Source organism: Pyrgilauda ruficollis, unplaced genomic scaffold, assembly GCF_017590135.1.
Source record: "Pyrgilauda ruficollis isolate IOZ18807 unplaced genomic scaffold, ASM1759013v1 scaffold57, whole genome shotgun sequence".
NCBI lineage: Eukaryota > Metazoa > Chordata > Aves > Passeriformes > Passeridae > Pyrgilauda > Pyrgilauda ruficollis.
In genome coordinates, this window is record NW_024527377.1 from 4526498 (window position 1) to 4543379 (window position 16882).

The following is a 16882-nucleotide window of genomic DNA, read 5'->3' on the forward strand; positions in this document are numbered from 1 at the left end:
AGTGGGACAGAGGGAAGGATGGGGTGCAGGTCCCTGGCTCGTTGTGTGGATGGTCAGTGCTGGCAGGGAGCTGTGTGCCAGGCACCCCGGATCAGAGCTGGCAGGGAGCTGTGTGTGCCAGGCACCCCAGCCCCACAGGAACCCCAGCACTGCAGGGTCCTTACGGGCAGCTGCCCTCATCAACCCGAGCTGAGGGGTGCCAGATGCACCAAACAGGGTGGAACAGCACTTGGGGAGCTGAGCGTGCTGGCAGCACAGGAGGGCTCTGCTGCAGGTGGGCAGCTCAGGGGGCTCAGAGTGGAGCTGGTTTCCAGCCATCTCTCCACAGTGGAGCACCCCAGCCGAGTGGTGCCATGACTCTTCTTGCTGCTGGCTGGGTTCACCAGCTGCCTGCAGGTTCAGGGCTGCAGCTCCTGCAGCCTGGGAGCCAGCAGCTGAAAATAGCACTGCTAAGGCGGAGGTGCTGGGGGGTGGTAGCCAGGGCCCCTGCTTGGCCAGCACCTGCTGCTCTGAGGGCACTTAGGGCACAAGGACAACAGCTCACTGTGGGCAAAGACAAGGGCAAGGACGGTTTCTGCCCTACAGAAAGGCAGAGAGGAAGAAGGACAGGAAGGGGCTGAGGGGCAGCATGATGTGAATATTCCCTGTGTCTGTTGAAGGGGACAGAAGTGGTGCAAGGAGATGCTTAGGGATGATGCTGGACAGGGGAGATGCTCAACTGAATCCTAGCATCTCTCTGGGGCATGACTGGGGCTGACATGTTCCCATGTTTGGTGTCACTCCTGGAGTGCCTTTCTCTTCCAGCCAGGATCCATCCCCGTCCCAGAGAGCTGCCCCAGGAGCACGGCAGCAAGTGATGGCCATCATGAGACCGGGCCCTGAAGATGGTAAGGGGGTGCAGGTGTGCCACTAGCCCCAGGACAGTGCTGCCCTCCCTGCCTAGTGGCCAGACCCAGCTCTGGTTGAGGCCACTTGCCCTGTTTTTGCTGGAACAATCCATGCACAGGGTGGGAGAGGCTGCTTGAACCTCTGGAGCTCCCTGGCATTCCTCACACTGAGGAAACACCAGTCCCTGGTGTCCCCACAGGAACCCCAGCACTGCAGGGTCCTTACGGGCAGCTGCCCTCATCAACCCGAGCTGAGGGGTGCCAGATGCACCAAACAGGGTGGAACAGCACTTGGGGAGCTGAGCGTGCTGGCAGCACAGGAGGGCTCTGCTGCAGGTGGGCAGCTCAGGGGGCTCAGAGTGGAGCTGGTTTCCAGCCATCTCTCCACAGTGGAGCACCCCAGCCGAGTGGTGCCATGACTCTTCTTGCTGCTGGCTGGGTTCACCAGCTGCCTGCAGGTTCAGGGCTGCAGCTCCTGCAGCCTGGGAGCCAGCAGCTGAAAATAGCACTGCTAAGGCGGAGGTGCTGGAGGGTGGTAGCCAGGGCCCCTGCTTGGCCAGCACCTGCTGCTCTGAGGGCACTTAGGGCACAAGGACAACAGCTCACTGTGGGCAAAGACAAGGGCAAGGACGGTTTCTGCCCTACAGAAAGGCAGAGAGGAAGAAGGACAGGAAGGGGCTGAGGGGCAGCATGATGTGAATATTCCCTGTGTCTGTTGAAGGGGACAGAAGTGGTGCAAGGAGATGCTTAGGGATGATGCTGGACAGGGGAGATGCTCAACTGAATCCTAGCATCTCTCTGGGGCATGACTGGGGCTGACATGTTCCCATGTTTGGTGTCACTCCTGGAGTGCCTTTCTCTTCCAGCCAGGATCCATCCCCGTCCCAGAGAGCTGCCCCAGGAGCACGGCAGCAAGTGATGGCCATCATGAGACCGGGCCCTGAAGATGGTAAGGGGGTGCAGGTGTGCCACTAGCCCCAGGACAGTGCTGCCCTCCCTGCCTAGTGGCCAGACCCAGCTCTGGTTGAGGCCACTTGCCCTGTTTTTGCTGGAACAATCCATGCACAGGGTGGGAGAGGCTGCTTGAACCTCTGGAGCTCCCTGGCATTCCTCACACTGAGGAAACACCAGTCCCTGGTGTGGGCAAATGGCCCAGCCACAAAACAGAGACCCCAACGAGGGAATGCACTGTCTGTGCTGCCTTGGGGGTCCCCAACACTGCAGCATCCTCAGCTGTAGTGATGGCCATCATGAGACCGGGCCCTGAAGATGGTAAGGGGGTGCAGGTGTGCCACTAGCCCCAGGACAGTGCTGCCCTCCCTGCCTAGTGGCCAGACCCAGCTCTGGTTGAGGCCACTTGCCCTGTTTTTGCTGGAACAATCCATGCACAGGGTGGGAGAGGCTGCTTGAACCTCTGGAGCTCCCTGGCATTCCTCACACTGAGGAAACACCAGTCCCTGGTGTGGGCAAATGGCCCAGCCACAAAACAGAGACCCCAACGAGGGAATGCACTGTCTGTGCTGCCTTGGGGGTCCCCAACACTGCAGCATCCTCAGCTGTAGCTGTGCTCTCCCAGCCTCCCCAGAGCCCCAGCTGGACCTGGGGAAGAAGATGAGCACAACACATGACCTGATGATCGAGGAGCTCTCCCTGCCGAACAACCGCGGCTCCCGGCTCTTCCAGCAGCACCAGAAGCGGGTGCAGCGCTTTGTCCTTGAGCATCCCAGTGCTTCCAGACAGGTGGGTCTGAGGCCAGCCCTTCCCTGGCTCTGGCAGCCTTTCCAGGGAAGGAATTCCTGGCAGGGTCAGTGGTCTCTCTGCAGAGCAGCCGTGGTTGGCTGACTGCTATGCAGAGGTGAAGGGAGAGGAGAGATGTCCTGGTGGGCTGGGCATGGAGATGGGCAAACATGGGGCTCAATATCCACCAAAGAGGAGAGGAATGGTGCTGATCCCCTCTGCACCCACTCACTGTCCCCTGCAGCTCCCACGGCAAGGGGCAGGTGGCTCCCACCACACTGGGAAAGGTGATCCAGGAGGAACAGTGAATGAGCAGATGGTGAGTAGATGGAGGAAGCTCTGAGGTGCTTTCAAACACCCCGAGTCCCAAATGGGGCAGGGGGAGCTCCCCCTGTGCCTGTTAACTCTCCCCTCCACAGGCAGGCGAGGATGCCGAGGGTCAGAATTATCACTCTGAACTCCACGTAGCAGCATCACCCCAAGGTGGCCCCCCAGAAGTACCCAAGAAGTCAGAGAAGGTCTTGCACATGTGCAAAGTGCTGAACCCCAGTGCCCTGGCCCCAGGTAAGTCAATGCTTCCTGCACCTGAACCCAACTCTGCTGTGATCTCAGTAACATGGGGCTGGAGGCAGTGAGTTGCTGCTTGCTCAGGGGTCTGCCCAACCCTCCCCCAGAGGTTTTATGTGTACAAATATGTATCTATATCTATATCTATGTCTATATCTATATATCTATATCTATCTATATCTATCTTTGTATATAATCACAGAATCACAGAATGACTAGGTTGGAAGAGACCTTCAAGATCATCAAGTCCAACCCATGCCCTAAACACCTTAACTAAACCATGGCACCAAATGCCATATCCAGTCTTTTTTTAAACACATCCAGGGATGGTGACTCCACCACCTCCCCAGGCAGGCCATTCCATATTTTATCACTCCTTCTGTGAAAAACTTCTTCCTAATATCCAACCTGATATGCATTATAGACATGCATTCCTGCCCCAGTAACAGCCCGTGGCCATGCAGAGGCTGGGCTGTTCCCAGCCCCCTGCCTCAGCCTGGCTCTGGCCCCAGCTCACACTGTCCCTCTCCCCTGCACAGGGTACTCGAGCCCCCTCAAAGAAATCCCGCATGAGAAGTTCAATGTCACTGCCATCCCCAAGGGCTACCAGTCCCCGTGGCAGGAGCTCTTTGGTGACAGGGACAATGCCGTGTATGGCAAGAACCCGCCGCCCATGAGACCCCCTGCGTGGGACTTCAGGAGCTTCAACAGGTAACAGGGGCAGACACCACCAGCCACGCCAGCCCTTCAGCCTCGAGGAGCACCCACCATCCTGCCGGGGAAACATGGCATTCATGCACACTTTATACCCCAGAGGGGCACAGCAAGGGCTCAGGGTGCTCTTTTTCTACTCAGGAGCTCCTCTGTGGCTCCCTGCAAAGGTTCCTGCCTCCAGCAGCTCTCACCCAGATCTCCTCTCTGCTCCACTACTGGGCTTGCACAGCCTTAAGCAGCTTGATCTCACTGGGATGAGATTTGGGGGGAGCAATTCTTACAAACATGGCCCTGGAGTAGGAATCACTCCCGTTCCCAGCTGGGCTCAGCTCTGGGCTGCATGGAACAATGACACAGTGCCAAGTCTCTTTCCTAATTTCCTTAAGGTATTCAAGCAGCTGCTGGAAGCAGTGGGGGTATAAGGTTAATCTTCCCACAGAGTGCTAAGAGGTCACCAGATTCCTTCCAAACACCTGCTTGAGCCCAAAGCCTCCAGGCCAGGGGGTTTCTGGTGGCTCAGCCTGGCAAGCTCTGTGCCCTGTGGCTGCTTCTGATAGAGCATGGCTGAAGCCCCTTCACACCTCCAAATTACACTGGGGTCAAGGGTGGGACCCTGCAGCAAAGGCTGCCAAGACAGATCTCCTTTCTGGAAAAGTGTTTAGTGGGGATCCAGGAGATGGAGATCTGCTGGTAGCAAAGCACCAGCAGCCCATGGCAGAATAAGGAGAACTGAACTTAAAAGCTGAACATCATCCTAGGGAATCAGCAAAAAGAGTCTGGTCTGTCCTCCTTCCTGAAAGCCTCTGTCATGAGGATGGAATTACATTGGCTTTGCTGGCCTGGCCAAAGTCACCTTCCAGTAGGCAAGTTCCCACTGGAGTTTCTCCCTGGGACGCAGCACTGCTTCCCAGCAGACCATGTGCCAACAGCAGCAGCTCCCCTGCACCCGCCCCAGGGCTGGATTTGAGGCATGCTGTGCTTTCAGCACTTGGCAGAAGGGGCTGTGGGGGACCACAACCCCTCCTTGTGGGAAAAGCCATCCTAAAGGGCAGAGATGAGCCTGGCCACCACTGTCCCTTTGCTGCTCTCCTCCCCCTCAGCCCTGGGACTTTGCCATGTGGCTCTCCTTGAGGAGTTAGAGCCAAGGAGGTGCTGCAGGGGGAGAACAAGGAGCTGCTGCAGACATTTGGCACTTTTATTTCAACATTTAGCCATGTTTCTGCCTCAGGATTTATTTATGGACAGGGACTGAAGCAAGGACATGTTTCTGAATAATACTCTATCCTGTACCATTTCTCCCCTCTCACACACTGCCTTTCTATTTAAAGTCTTCAGCTGTAATTTAATACAGATGGATGCTAATTTAACTCCAAGCCTCTTGCCACCTCCTCTAATTCTTCAGCGAGGCAGGAAGATTCAGAAAGTCAATCTGCTTTCAACTGGGCTTTTCACAATCTTCCAAGCTTTTAAATCACTTCTCAGTTCAAATACCAAGCCACAGAAAAACAAACTTTTTGGAACAAGCTGGCTATGGAAAAGCCAGTGGTCTTGCCTAAGGCTAGCTGAATCCCAGCACAGCTCTCACGGGTCACAGAGCAAGGGCAAGTCCACCACCTCCACAGTAACTGCATTAAAGCAGGCTCATTCATCCCCAGTTTTGAATATTCAGACTGTGATACAAAAACCTGGGCCACCTTGCTAAGGTGTGCTGTCTTAAGAGAGAGTGAAAACCAAGCTTTGACAAAGACTCTCTTTTCCCAAAAGTTTCTAGAACAAACTTCTCTCATTTGCCTTTCCCCCTTATTTCTCCTCTGTTGCAAAACAGTGCCACGTTATTCATGTTCTAGCTGTGCTTCCCAAAGCAAACATTCCCAGTTTTGCCTCACTGATAGCTCAGCCCCCATGTGCTGCTCCAAAACCAACATTCTTGGCTTTTTGGGGGCTGGCACACTCTTCCCCAGTCCCTTTCCACATTTCTCCAGAAAGAGATGACAGCTCTTGCCCCCACACTGCTCCTCCTGTTAGTCATTGTTAGGAGGAGCCGTCCCAAAATGCGGGATGGAGCCAGGGCAAATAGAGCTGCATGTGCTGCTGTGATCCTGAGCAGCGTCAGCCCCAGCCCTCTGCAGGACACAGGAGCTGCAGATGAGGCACTGTCATGACCGGGGGTTTGTCACTGTCACTGGCCTCTGAGTCTTAAGCCCTTACACGTGCAGAACACTTCCACCAACACCCAGGCATCAAACCCCACTCTCCAGGCTTGCCAAAGCTTGAGTTGAGGTGGGGTCTGTACCAGAGAATCACCTTGCTGGGCTGGTAGGGCTCTAACAGTGTCCTGGGGAGGAAGAGGAGGGTTGTCATTTCTAACAGGCATTGCTACATTGTGCTGGGCTCAGCAAATCCAGATTTATTTTTTCTAACACCTGCACAACATGGCCAGACTCTCCTTGTGACTAAGTGTGCTTGTCCTTGTGCTGCAGGACTCCAGCCCCGTTTGACAGGGCGTTGGTTGGTGAGCTGTTCTCTTTGCCCACGGTAGAGCTGGATAACCTGAGCGTGCTGGAGGTGATTTCCCACAGGCCCAACTTCAACAGGGTGGCCCAAGGCTGGGTGCGGATCCTGCCGGAGAGCGAAGAGCTGTAGGACGTGCGTTCCCTTCCCCATGGCCACGGATGGTTCCCTCACTGGACTCGGACACGCTCGCAGGGGAGGGGAGGGGGGCAGGTATCCTCCGTGGAAGCTCAGCTGGTGGGCTTGGGTTGTCATCTTCGAGTGGGGTTTGAATGAGCTCGAGTGTGGGACCATTCTGAATTCCCCCTGCAGTCAGTGCCAAGCCAACCAGCCAAGTCCTCGCTGTTAACCCAGCAGATCCCCGCAAGCTCCCGTACAAAACATCCCGTACAGCCTGTCCTCTTCCCTCCTCATGGAAAACAGCAGCACCACCAGCTGCAACACACCAAAGCTGCCTCACTGCATCCTCACTGGCACGCGAGACCTGCTCGGACAGCTGGTGCTTTTGCAGAGAAATTCCATCTTCAGGACAACTCTGCATCTGTCATTCCAGTCAGGACGCAGAGAGGAGGTGATAATGGAAGAGCAGTAGCAAAACAAGTTACTTGAGGCACTGGCATGTTTAAAGCAGCTACCTTGAGCTTGGCTGGACAACAAAAACAAATGAAGGAGTGGAAATCTATCTGTTTACCAACACAGCACAGCCACAATAGAGGAGAGAGGAATGCTGGGAGTTGGAAACTTGTGCTCTGTTTTCCAGAAGCTACTGGCTAGCACTTGGCAGCTATTTCCCCCTTCCTCCTGCTCTTTGCATGTCTCGCTTGAACATCTAATCTAGGCTCTTTGAGTGACTTATGACAGATTTGCTTCATGTAGTTGGTCAATGATCAGGCCCGACCTGGACCTGCTGCCCTGCAGAACCACAAAGTGTGAGGATGCTGCCGGGGTGTTTGGTAACTTCAACACCAGTGGGAAGGAAAAGCAGCACGGCCGTGACTCCAGAGCAAGCACAGGCTTCCCTGGGAACATGAAAATCAGCAATGAGGATCCAACTACACCAACATTTCCAGCAGTGACACACAGTGGGACATGCAGCTAACAACAGCCTACAGCCACCAGAGTACCTGGGGAACCCCATTCACAAAAACCTCTGACTCAACACAGGCTTCCTTCAACTGCTTTTGTCAGGTTCTTAACGTTTCCCTTTCTTATACTCTCAAAAGCACCAGGATAAAAGTTCCTTTTTCCAACACTGTGGTTAAATGGGGCAAGTAAATGTTGTGGTAAAAATGCAGTTAGCAGCTGCCTCATTTGTGAAGTTTGTAACGCTGTGCAGAGCAAACCCCACGCAGGGATTCTGCTGCCACAACATATCATTCAGGTGGGAAGCTTTCATTACTGTTTCCCACAGAAGCAGAAGGGGGCAAGCAAATGGAAAGAAAAACGGTTTGTTCCTTAGAAACAATAAATCTATGATGCTTAACTGCTGCCCTGTTCCAATTCCATTTCTCCCCTCTTTGTCCAGCATCTGCAGAACCTAGGCACCCTGGGTAACTGGCTGGAAATTATAAATAAACTGGGATGATGTGAAGCCTCCTGCATGCCAAATCTGTCACAGCGCTCACAGGTCCTGGCTACACTCTGGACCAGAGCAGTGGCAAATGCCACAGCCCTCTCCCATCCACCAGCATGTCCAACACCACCCTGGGTGAGCTCTCCCCCGACAAAAGTGGAACTAATTACCCACACCCAAAGCGCGGCTCTTTCTCCAGAGAAAGCCAGCCCGTGGTGCCACAAGTGCTGCACCTCCTCTGACAGCCTGGCAGGGCTGGCACCATGATGGGACCCAGTGGCACTGTACAGGACAGCACATGAAACTAAAAGTGGATGTGCATGACCTTGCCCATGTAGGATCTTGGCTGCGGCAGCAGTCACATAAAAATCAGACTAAGTCCTCAGATACTGAGCTCCAGGAAGCTGGGTCAAAGTTGGTGTTGAAAAATTCAAGTATTTTTATGTACTTTAAAAAAAAAAACAAGCAAAGCAAATGAAGCTTCAGAACAGACCCCACACTGTTATGAAGATGTCCACAGATCCCTTGCATGAAAGCAGCTAATATGGAGGTAAACCTAAAATCCTCTAGCCACATGTACACAGACCTTGCTCAGCTGCAAGGCTCCGGGCAGGATGCAGCTACTCCGAGGTCACTTGGAGCACAGAAAGAAAAGTTTCACATCTTATCGGAGCAAGATGAAGTGGGGCCCATGCCACAGCTCAAGGGGATGCTGTTTCACAGGCCTTGCAGAGCCCCAAATCTTGCAGCTGCAGGTGCATTCTGCCGTGCCCTGCAGCTGCAGGCAGCACAAGCCAGGCTCTGGGGCAGAGGGAGCTGTCATCTGGCTGAATCAGCAACTGCTGACCTGTCACTCCACATCATCCCCACACTGCCCGGGGGCTGCTTCTTGACCCAGAACTTGTCTTGCTGAGGATGTGCAGGATTAGAAGTGATGCACTTAAAAAGGCTTTGTTTTCTGGTCTTTTTTAATCAAGAAGTCAGGAAATAGGAGGGAGAAAAATTCTGTGTAGTGGTAAGGCCAAGCCATGGGTTTGGCAGGTCTGATGAACCCGTTTTTCAACTCTTATTCAGTCCTGGTTTAATAACTCATTGGAATAATACATTATTAGTTACCTGACAGAAAAGAGTCTCTGGTTACATTTTAACAGTCCATAACGTTCCAACTGAGGCTATCAAAAGGGCTTGAAAAGGGTTTGGTTTTGTTTTTCCAGAAGTTTATTTCAAAAGTGTGCCAATGGGATACACAGATAGCACTTTAATTCTGGTACCCCAGACCCACAGACCCCTGACAGCCCTTCTGTCTGTCCCCCACCCACCCCCCACACTAATAGAAAGACGTGGGACGTATCAAGAACCCGATTATAAGTGGAGACACGGAGCTGAGCTTGCCCTGTGGCTGCAAGCAGGGAAATAAGGCATCTCTAGCTCACCCACAGCTCAACATATGATGCTACCATGGTAACTAGAAAATAACATTTACTTCAAGGATGAGGGTGGCAGGACGTGCTAGGGGCTGCTGTGCTTTCCTGCGTGGGCACCCATCCTCTGGGGATCCTGGGATGGGTAGTGGATGGGGCCTGGGGCTCTCATGAAGGGAGGTGGGGGCCCCATGGCGTGGAACATGTGTGGTCCAAAACCTGCAGAAACAAAAGTTGGCAGCTTCAGGCAAAGCAACAGAAAACCTTTGTGTGTACTGCTGCTTCAAAGTACTGGCACCACAGCTGGCTGACAGCTGTGCCCCACAAATGTGCACATCTCCCATCTCCCCAAACTCCTGCCCCACTTTTCAGCACAACTAGGGCCAATCCCTACCCAACACACATCCTTACAAATAAAAGCTGGTGGGGGGAACTGGGCAGGTGTCTGTAATACCCATCTAAATGTTTCCTACTCAACCACAGAGCAGAGCAAATACATCTGTGAGAGTCCAAAATTCCATTTAAAAAAAACGTATCTCTGGATAGATATATAGAGAGCCAAGGACATGCCAGCACTCAGCCATCTGCAAAATTACCCTTTGAAGTCCAGGTTAACGTGGCATTTACACAGCCAGCAAAAGCACTGAGTAGGTCCCAGTACCAGTAACAGTGATCTCTAACATGCCTGGGAATTTGCAAGCAAATACCAACCACAACAGGCAGCTCAGTTTAATTAAACTCTGCTGACAGCTCAGTTTAGATCATCCATTTACACTGTGTGATCAGGGATGAGGAAAATCAGCTCAGGGCATGCATCAGTACTGCAGCATGGCCTGGCAAGGAGGAAGAGACTGTCTAACACTGAATTTCACACCCCCACGTGAGGGGCAAACACAGGTACCTGGAGGCGGTGGTGGAGCGATGCCAGGAGGAGGTGGCAGGGCAATGTTCACCACGGCTGAAGGGCCACTTGGAGGTAGATTGAAGTAATTTGCAGAAGCCTCCTCTTCTGCAGCTGGAGGAGGGGGGAGGGCTGCAGAAAAAAGTACATATGGTTATGGAAAATCTCTCAGGCAAGACAAGCAGAGGTGTCTGCCTTCAGAGATGGAGCACAACCCACACTTTCACAAGGGCAAACTTGCTACTATTGCATGTATGAACTGGACTGAGAAGCAGAACTGCCCTGAAACCCCAGGCACCAATTTCCTTCATCTGAAACCAGCTTTGCTTTGTCCGTCATACAACACTCAGTGGACTAAGAAAACATTAAAAGCGTGGGTTGCAAGTATCTGTGACCTAAGTAAGTTGAATTCAGCTTTAACTTTTCACTCATCACATAAAGAACTCTTTTTTCATCAAGGATTTGCTCCTAGACAAAGCTCATCTCCCATCCAGCTGGATCTGCTGCAAACCTACTGTAACTGTTCTGGGCTCATAACTGCCTCTACCATCCTGAACTGACACTGCTCCTGGAAGTATAACAGCAGCCTTGCTCATGGAAGTGGGTCAGCATTAAGTGTCTCAGAGATGAATGCAACTCCCTTACCCCCAGGAAGTCCTGGAACTGGCTCCAGCTTTATCCCCGATTCTGTAGTGCCTTCCTTGTCCTTTTCTTTTCCTCTTGCTGCCTGGGACCTGAAAAACAGACAAAAGTTTGAGAACAAGGACGAGAAAAGCAGGATAAGGAGATATTTATACCACAGTGGCTTCACATTATCTATTCCAGATCCATTTCTTCAGGCCAAGATGAAAAACTCACAGAACATCAGACAGATGGTACCAAGTTTGCAAACAGTGTTTAGAGGAGATGGACTAGGAGCAAAGCTACCAAAACTCATCCATAATCCTCAGCCAAGAAATCCCCTATGCTACTTTTGTCATCTCCAAGCCAGATCTCACTGTAAAAAGAAAACCAAAATTCAAGAGGACCCCAACTATTTACCAAACAAGTATCAACTTCTGCATAATACCCAATCCTGCTGATCAAGACTGTAAACTGAGAGAAGAACTTGCAAATCCTTTGGGCTTCCTCCCCCCACACTTACCTTCCCCATTTGACGTTGAGCCTGCGGCCATTGACAATGAGTTTGTTGAAGGATTTCTCAGCAGCCACCTCTGCAGCCTGTCTGGTGGCAAACTGGATGAAAGCACATTGCTGCCTCTGAACCACCGTTATCGTCCGGATCTCCCCAAACTGGTAGAAGTGATTTCTGTATGGGACAAAAAAAATTATTATGATTCCCCACTCCTCCGAGTCACAGGGTAGAGGGAGGTGAAATAGGCATGCTCAAAAACTCTCTTCTCCATTCCCAGTTCAAACAAATCATTAGAAATCAATAATCAATCAGTTAATTATAATTAGCCCTCCGTGAAATTAAGGAGCAATTAAAGCTCTGCAGCAGCTTCTCTCAGTAGCTAGCTAGAGGATACAAGACTTCCTCCTGAAAAGGGCTACACAGTATCCCCAATAGCTCAAAGGGATGACTCATCTTTTAAAGAGATAAATTTTAATCAAAGCATTTGTGCCTGTTCTCCAACAAGCTGGCACTCCTCTGCACTTGCCCACCAACCAGTTCCCCATTAAAAAAACCTGAAAGCCAGATTTATTTTTGTTCCTCATTTGAAGAGCCATTATCAAAGTGTCAAACAAAAAGGCAAGGGCAATACAAATTCACCAACACACCTGAGATCTGATTCAGTGATGGTATCTCCAAGCCCTCCAACATACAGTGTAGTAATAGTCTTGTCTTCAGGAGGATCTAGACGAGGCATGGTTGATGCTCGTTTCAGAAGTTTGTCAGCCACAGGATCATTAATTCCATAGTAACGATCTTTGATGTTCTGGTCAGCCAGAGGATCATCTGGATCCGTAGGTTTCTCATGTCTAAGGTTCAGCAAACAAAGCATTTTATAACATCAGGGATGACTGAATGGATTAAAATTACTGTAGCTGCCAGTTTCCCTTCTGAAACCCTCAGGTCAATTATATCCTTAACCCTGTCCACATCAACATGCCAAAATGGAACAAAGCTCTGAACACTTCAACTGCAGCCAGGACTGCGTCAAGTTCTGAATGAATGGTGCTTCTGACAGCTCAACACTCAGCACTACAAAACACAAGAGCTGGGTTTGAAACAGCCTCTTGTTCAAATACAAAGATCTCTACTTGAGGGGACTGACACCACAAAGGGGAAAAATTGACTACACAAGAGAAGAGCTGCAGTCACTGCTTTGGCAAAGGACACAGCCAACTTCTCACAAACCAACTTGCCGCCACAGAGATTCATTTGTTGGCACTGGATGCAAGTGTTGCCCTGACCCAAATCACTGCAGTGTCTCCTGCCCACTGCAGCATCTCCAAGGGAAGCTGCATCTGACTGTGGTAAAGAGATGGACTGTCCAAGCTGTGTCTGTACCTGTAGGGACACTCCTCTCCTCTCTTGCACTCTCCTTTTACCCAGAAGGAACAGATGTGAGGACGGTTGCGTTTGTAGTATGGAGTGGTTCGGGCCAGCTTCAGCAGCATGTCACTGGTAGAAGTAGCTTTTCCTAGTGCACCAACTGGTCTAGTGCCATCAGAATTGGCTATCTAAAAGCAGGCAGAACACAAATAATTATGTGTATATCAGCACTGAACACTAATGCACAAAATCAGAGCAAGCAAGTGGTTTTAAGAGAAGCTAGGTCATTGCTGCCCTTTCCTCCCCACACAGAGCCACCCAAAAAGCATGATCATGGCTGGCTACACTTACCTCTCGCTCCATGTTCTGGGTGTAGTATTCTTTGTTGACATCAGATTTAGGCATTTCATCCTTAAGAGAGAGTCCTGCATCCCGAACTTGGATAGGCAAACCTAAAATGAAACAAAAAAACCCCAACCAATCCATATGAAGAACAAGCTGAAAGAGCAGAAACAGTGATTTCTGTAATGTGTGCAGTCACCAGAGGAAAATCATCTGCTGCTCAGGGAAACCACTCTGCCCTTGAACCTCTGAAGAGACATGACCTGTTCTTCTCAAAGACTGTCCAGTGCCAATTACATGCACACATTTAAAGTGATTTCACAGCTCCCATTTCAGAGGGCAGGTCCCAGTGTTGGATGAGGTTTTTGGGTACACACCATATTCCAGGTCGAGCAGGCAGGTCTGACAGACATTCTTCAGCTTGCTGCAGGTCTGGCACACTTCTGTCTTCTTGAAGCGCATCCGCACGCCGGGGCACCAGCGGAACACCGTGAACGGCCTGGCACAAATCTGGGACACAAAGGTGGCACTGGGATCACCCTGCCCACAGCTACTGCTCTGCTTCTGGCATGGAAACAAACTCCAAACTCATCCAGCTTCTCCAAACTCATCCAGCTTCTCCAAACCATAAACACAACTTTTTTTTCCTAAAGCTAAGACTCAGAGCTCAGGAAATATTTGTTTCTATTTGGGGTTTTATTTTGACAGGAAGAAATTTTAGGGAAAATGTTTTTTTTGGTTGCGCTTTTTCGTTTTATTTATTGCAATTATTTATTTGTTTATTTATTTAAGTGCAGATCTACTCAAAGATATATAAATTCTCTTTGATTCCAGGTGATGTCAGTGTGGAGCTTCTAGAGATGAATTACAACAATGGGTGCATCAGGCACCAGCACAGCAGCAACCTGTGCTGGAAGGAGGAAGAGGTTATGAGAGCTCTGGTGCAGAGGAGTGATGTTCCCTGTTATCTCATGGAATGATGCATTTGCTTCCTCTGCATGTACACCTTGAGTACACAATACAATCTCAATATGTACAGACTCCAAATTATACCTTTTCTCTACCTCAGATGAAAACTGATAAAAGGGCAAAAACCTCCTTTAATTTCCCTGAGTATTTCTTGCTCTTAGACATAATTGTGGCTTATTTCTTGGACAGCCAACACAAATCAACAAATAGCATGAATAACACACACAGTAAAACCCAAACTCCAGGTATTTTGTACTTCTCAGAAAAACAACAAACTCGCCCAAGAAAACATGGATCATTTAAAATCCTGCAATAATTTCACATACAGTACAACGGTATTTGCAAAACCTCATTCTCATAAACATGAAGATTTGTTTACACAGACTCAGGATTTGCTCAATAATTTTACTATTTTAGGACCAACTGACTTTGTCTAACAAGCACAGCAGACCGACCTAAAAACTGATTACATGAATATTTTAAGTTAACCCAGATAAGCACTCTTCTGAAGCTGACAGGTTTTTCATCATTAAAATGGATTACTCCTAGATCTGCACCAATTTTGACAATCTTTCTTCAAAACACACAAACATACCTTGCATTCTTTTCCATATTTTTCTTTGGTCTGAAATATAAAAAATAAAAAAGCATGAAATATCACCAACTCAACGTAAAACATGAGACATATCATTGATGTGATAACACAGTTGGTTTTTTCATAATTATGCTGCATTTAGACTCACTCATCCCTATGTATTTGGCTTGCACCTTGGAAAGTCAGCAGGACAAAAAATATAAATCCTAAATATTCTCAACACATTTTTGGTTGAGAAACTTTCATTAAAAACAGAGCACTTTCAGTCCCACCTCCTGTACTGGTGAAAGGTGAGAATGAAAAGGAGCATTATCAGCTCTTTTTAAGGAAAGATGATGTTACATTAAACAACCCATGGAAACAAACAGGTTTAGAGATATCCCCTATAGGAGCATTAGGGTTATGTTTCATAAGAAACCCAACCTCTCTCAGAAAATTTGTGGAACATGAATGTGAAGGAGATAATGTCAATGTAGGTCATGGGCAACCAGGCCAGGCAGAGAAAAGCAACAGAACATGGACTGACTCACCCTGCACAGAGCAGGAAAACAAACAGGAGTTTAAACTACCTTCATCAGACACCTTTAACTTAATTTTAGGGGTGCATGTTTGTCACATTTTAGAAACTGCACTAATTAGAATTTGAGCAGATCACAGTTATCCATGTTGGAGCTTGCCAATACTAAAATTTCATTTTCTACTATTTCCTGCACCGCAGCCACTGGGCTGGATCATCTGCTCTCCTTTGTGACTGATTTGTTCTTAAATCACACCCCTAACTGTGATATTACACACCAACAACAGCTGGAACCAGATCCTGCTGTACAGAACCAGCTGTTCAGGAGCGTGTGCTCACTTCAGCACCTCCTCCTGCACCCAGCCCTATTCCAGTCCCCAAACCCACAGGTTTAGGGCCACCAGAGAGAGGGAAGGGCTGCAGGGTCCAGCAGGCACATACCATCCGAATATAGGGATTTTCTCCAAGACACGTCTGGCACAGGATAGGGAAGTCCTGAACCGAGGAAGAAGAAAATCAGAAATGTAACAAGCTCTGCCATCACAACAGCATTCAAGTCACACTCTGAAAAATGATCTAGTTTAATTCATCAGACAGATTAAAAAATGCAAATGGATCCAGAGACACTGGGAGAGCTGCAAGCCACCACCCAGGCCCAAATTACTACAGAATCATAATCTGGTCGCTATTGTAGCTTGGAGTAAAACATAGAATAACCAAATAAAAAACGTATTCTTGAGATCTGAACCTGTCAGTGCCTGAGCTGCAGCAGGCAACACCGCCCCCGTTATCCCTCAGCAGCGACTGCCTGCACTGGGCGCACCCGGGAGAGCCTTCAGCTCGAGGGGACGCGGCCAGGGGCACACGCGGGGCCCAGCTCAGCGCCCGCAGCTGCTCCAGCCCCTGCACCGCGGCGCGGGGGACGGAGCGGCGGGCAGCCCGCTCCCTGTGCGCCCCAACGAGAGACCGGCCGGGAACCGCGCAGAGCCCTCCCGGGCGGCTCAGCCGCGGGTGGCCGGTCCCTAGGGAGGGTGGCGGGGCCCCAGGGCGGGTGGCCGATCCCCAGGGAGAGTGGCGGGGCCCCAGGAAGGCAGCGAGTCCCCAGAGAAGGCAGCGGGTCCCCGGAGAAGGCAGCGGGTCCCCAGGAAGGGCGGCAGGTCCCCAGGAAAGGCGGCAGGTCCCCAGGAAGGGCGGCAGGTCCCCAGGAAGGCTGGCGGGTCCCCAGGAAAGGCAGCGGGTCCCCGGAGAAGGCTGGCGGGTCCCCAGGGCAGGTCCCGGCCCGGGGCCGCCTCCCCGCACCCCGCTGGCCTCGCGGCCTTGCCGCCCCACGCGCTCCCGCGGCGGAGCAGGGCCCCGCCGGCCCAGGCCCGCTGCTGCCGGCTGTCCCGGCCCCTCGCGGCCGCCCCGCTCACCGCATCCTCCCAGTTCTGCCGGTTGTAGGTGTTGGAGCCCAGCGATGTGGACATGGCGGCTCCGCTCCGCTGCCGGGAGGCGGCGGCCGGAAGTGACGCCACTTCCAGCAGCGCCGTGACGGAAAAGGCGGGCTGAGGGAGGAGTGACGTCACAGCGGCAGGGGGCGCTGCAGGCACAGCTCAACGGGCGAGACCACGGGCAACGAGAGCGGGGGGAGCACGGGGACGAGACCATT

General features: G+C 51.1%; 2 protein-coding genes across 3 annotated transcripts; one reads left to right on the top strand and one right to left on the bottom strand.

Annotated features, from left to right (window-relative positions):
• The first annotated feature begins 1683 nt into the window (after positions 1-1683).
• Positions 1684-7899, top strand: MYOZ3 (myozenin 3). 2 transcript variants are annotated; one of them, XM_041481922.1, is made up of 6 exons: positions 1684-1836; positions 2464-2627; positions 2869-2943; positions 3044-3188; positions 3731-3902; positions 6386-7899. In XM_041481922.1, the coding sequence occupies exons 1-6, from the start codon at positions 1716-1718 to the stop codon at positions 6546-6548; spliced, it is 840 nt and encodes a 279-aa protein (XP_041337856.1). In that variant the 5' UTR covers positions 1684-1715; the 3' UTR covers positions 6549-7899. The 2 variants fall into 2 exon arrangements, with proteins under 2 accessions (XP_041337856.1, XP_041337857.1); XM_041481923.1 differs by lacking the exon at positions 1684-1836 and adding an exon at positions 2129-2159.
• Positions 7900-9194: 1295 nt separating this feature from the next.
• RBM22 (RNA binding motif protein 22) lies at positions 9195-16768 on the bottom strand. Its single transcript, XM_041481919.1, has 11 exons — positions 16647-16768; positions 15676-15729; positions 14718-14747; positions 13531-13663; positions 13163-13263; positions 12827-12999; positions 12094-12294; positions 11456-11620; positions 10957-11045; positions 10312-10443; positions 9195-9629 (listed from the first exon to the last, which is right to left on the bottom strand). The coding sequence occupies exons 1-11, from the start codon at positions 16698-16700 to the stop codon at positions 9499-9501; spliced, it is 1263 nt and encodes a 420-aa protein (XP_041337853.1). The 5' UTR covers positions 16701-16768; the 3' UTR covers positions 9195-9498.
• Positions 16769-16882: the final 114 nt, after the last annotated feature.

Coding starts and splice junctions, on each gene's coding strand:
- RBM22 (XM_041481919.1), bottom strand. CDS start 16,700: ATGTCCACATCGCTGGGCTCCAACACCTACAACCGGCAGAACTGGGAG. Junction 13,664..14,717: donor AATATGGAAAAGAATGCAAG/GTATGTTTGTGT, acceptor TTTGTGTCCCAG/ATTTGTGCCAGGCCGTTCAC. Junction 9,630..10,311: donor CGCTCCACCACCGCCTCCAG/GTACCTGTGTTT, acceptor TTGTTTCTGCAG/GTTTTGGACCACACATGTTC.
- MYOZ3 (XM_041481922.1), top strand. CDS start 1,716: ATGTTTGGTGTCACTCCTGGAGTGCCTTTCTCTTCCAGCCAGGATCCA. Junction 1,837..2,463: donor GAGACCGGGCCCTGAAGATG/GTAAGGGGGTGC, acceptor GTGCTCTCCCAG/CCTCCCCAGAGCCCCAGCTG. Junction 2,628..2,868: donor ATCCCAGTGCTTCCAGACAG/GTGGGTCTGAGG, acceptor TGTCCCCTGCAG/CTCCCACGGCAAGGGGCAGG.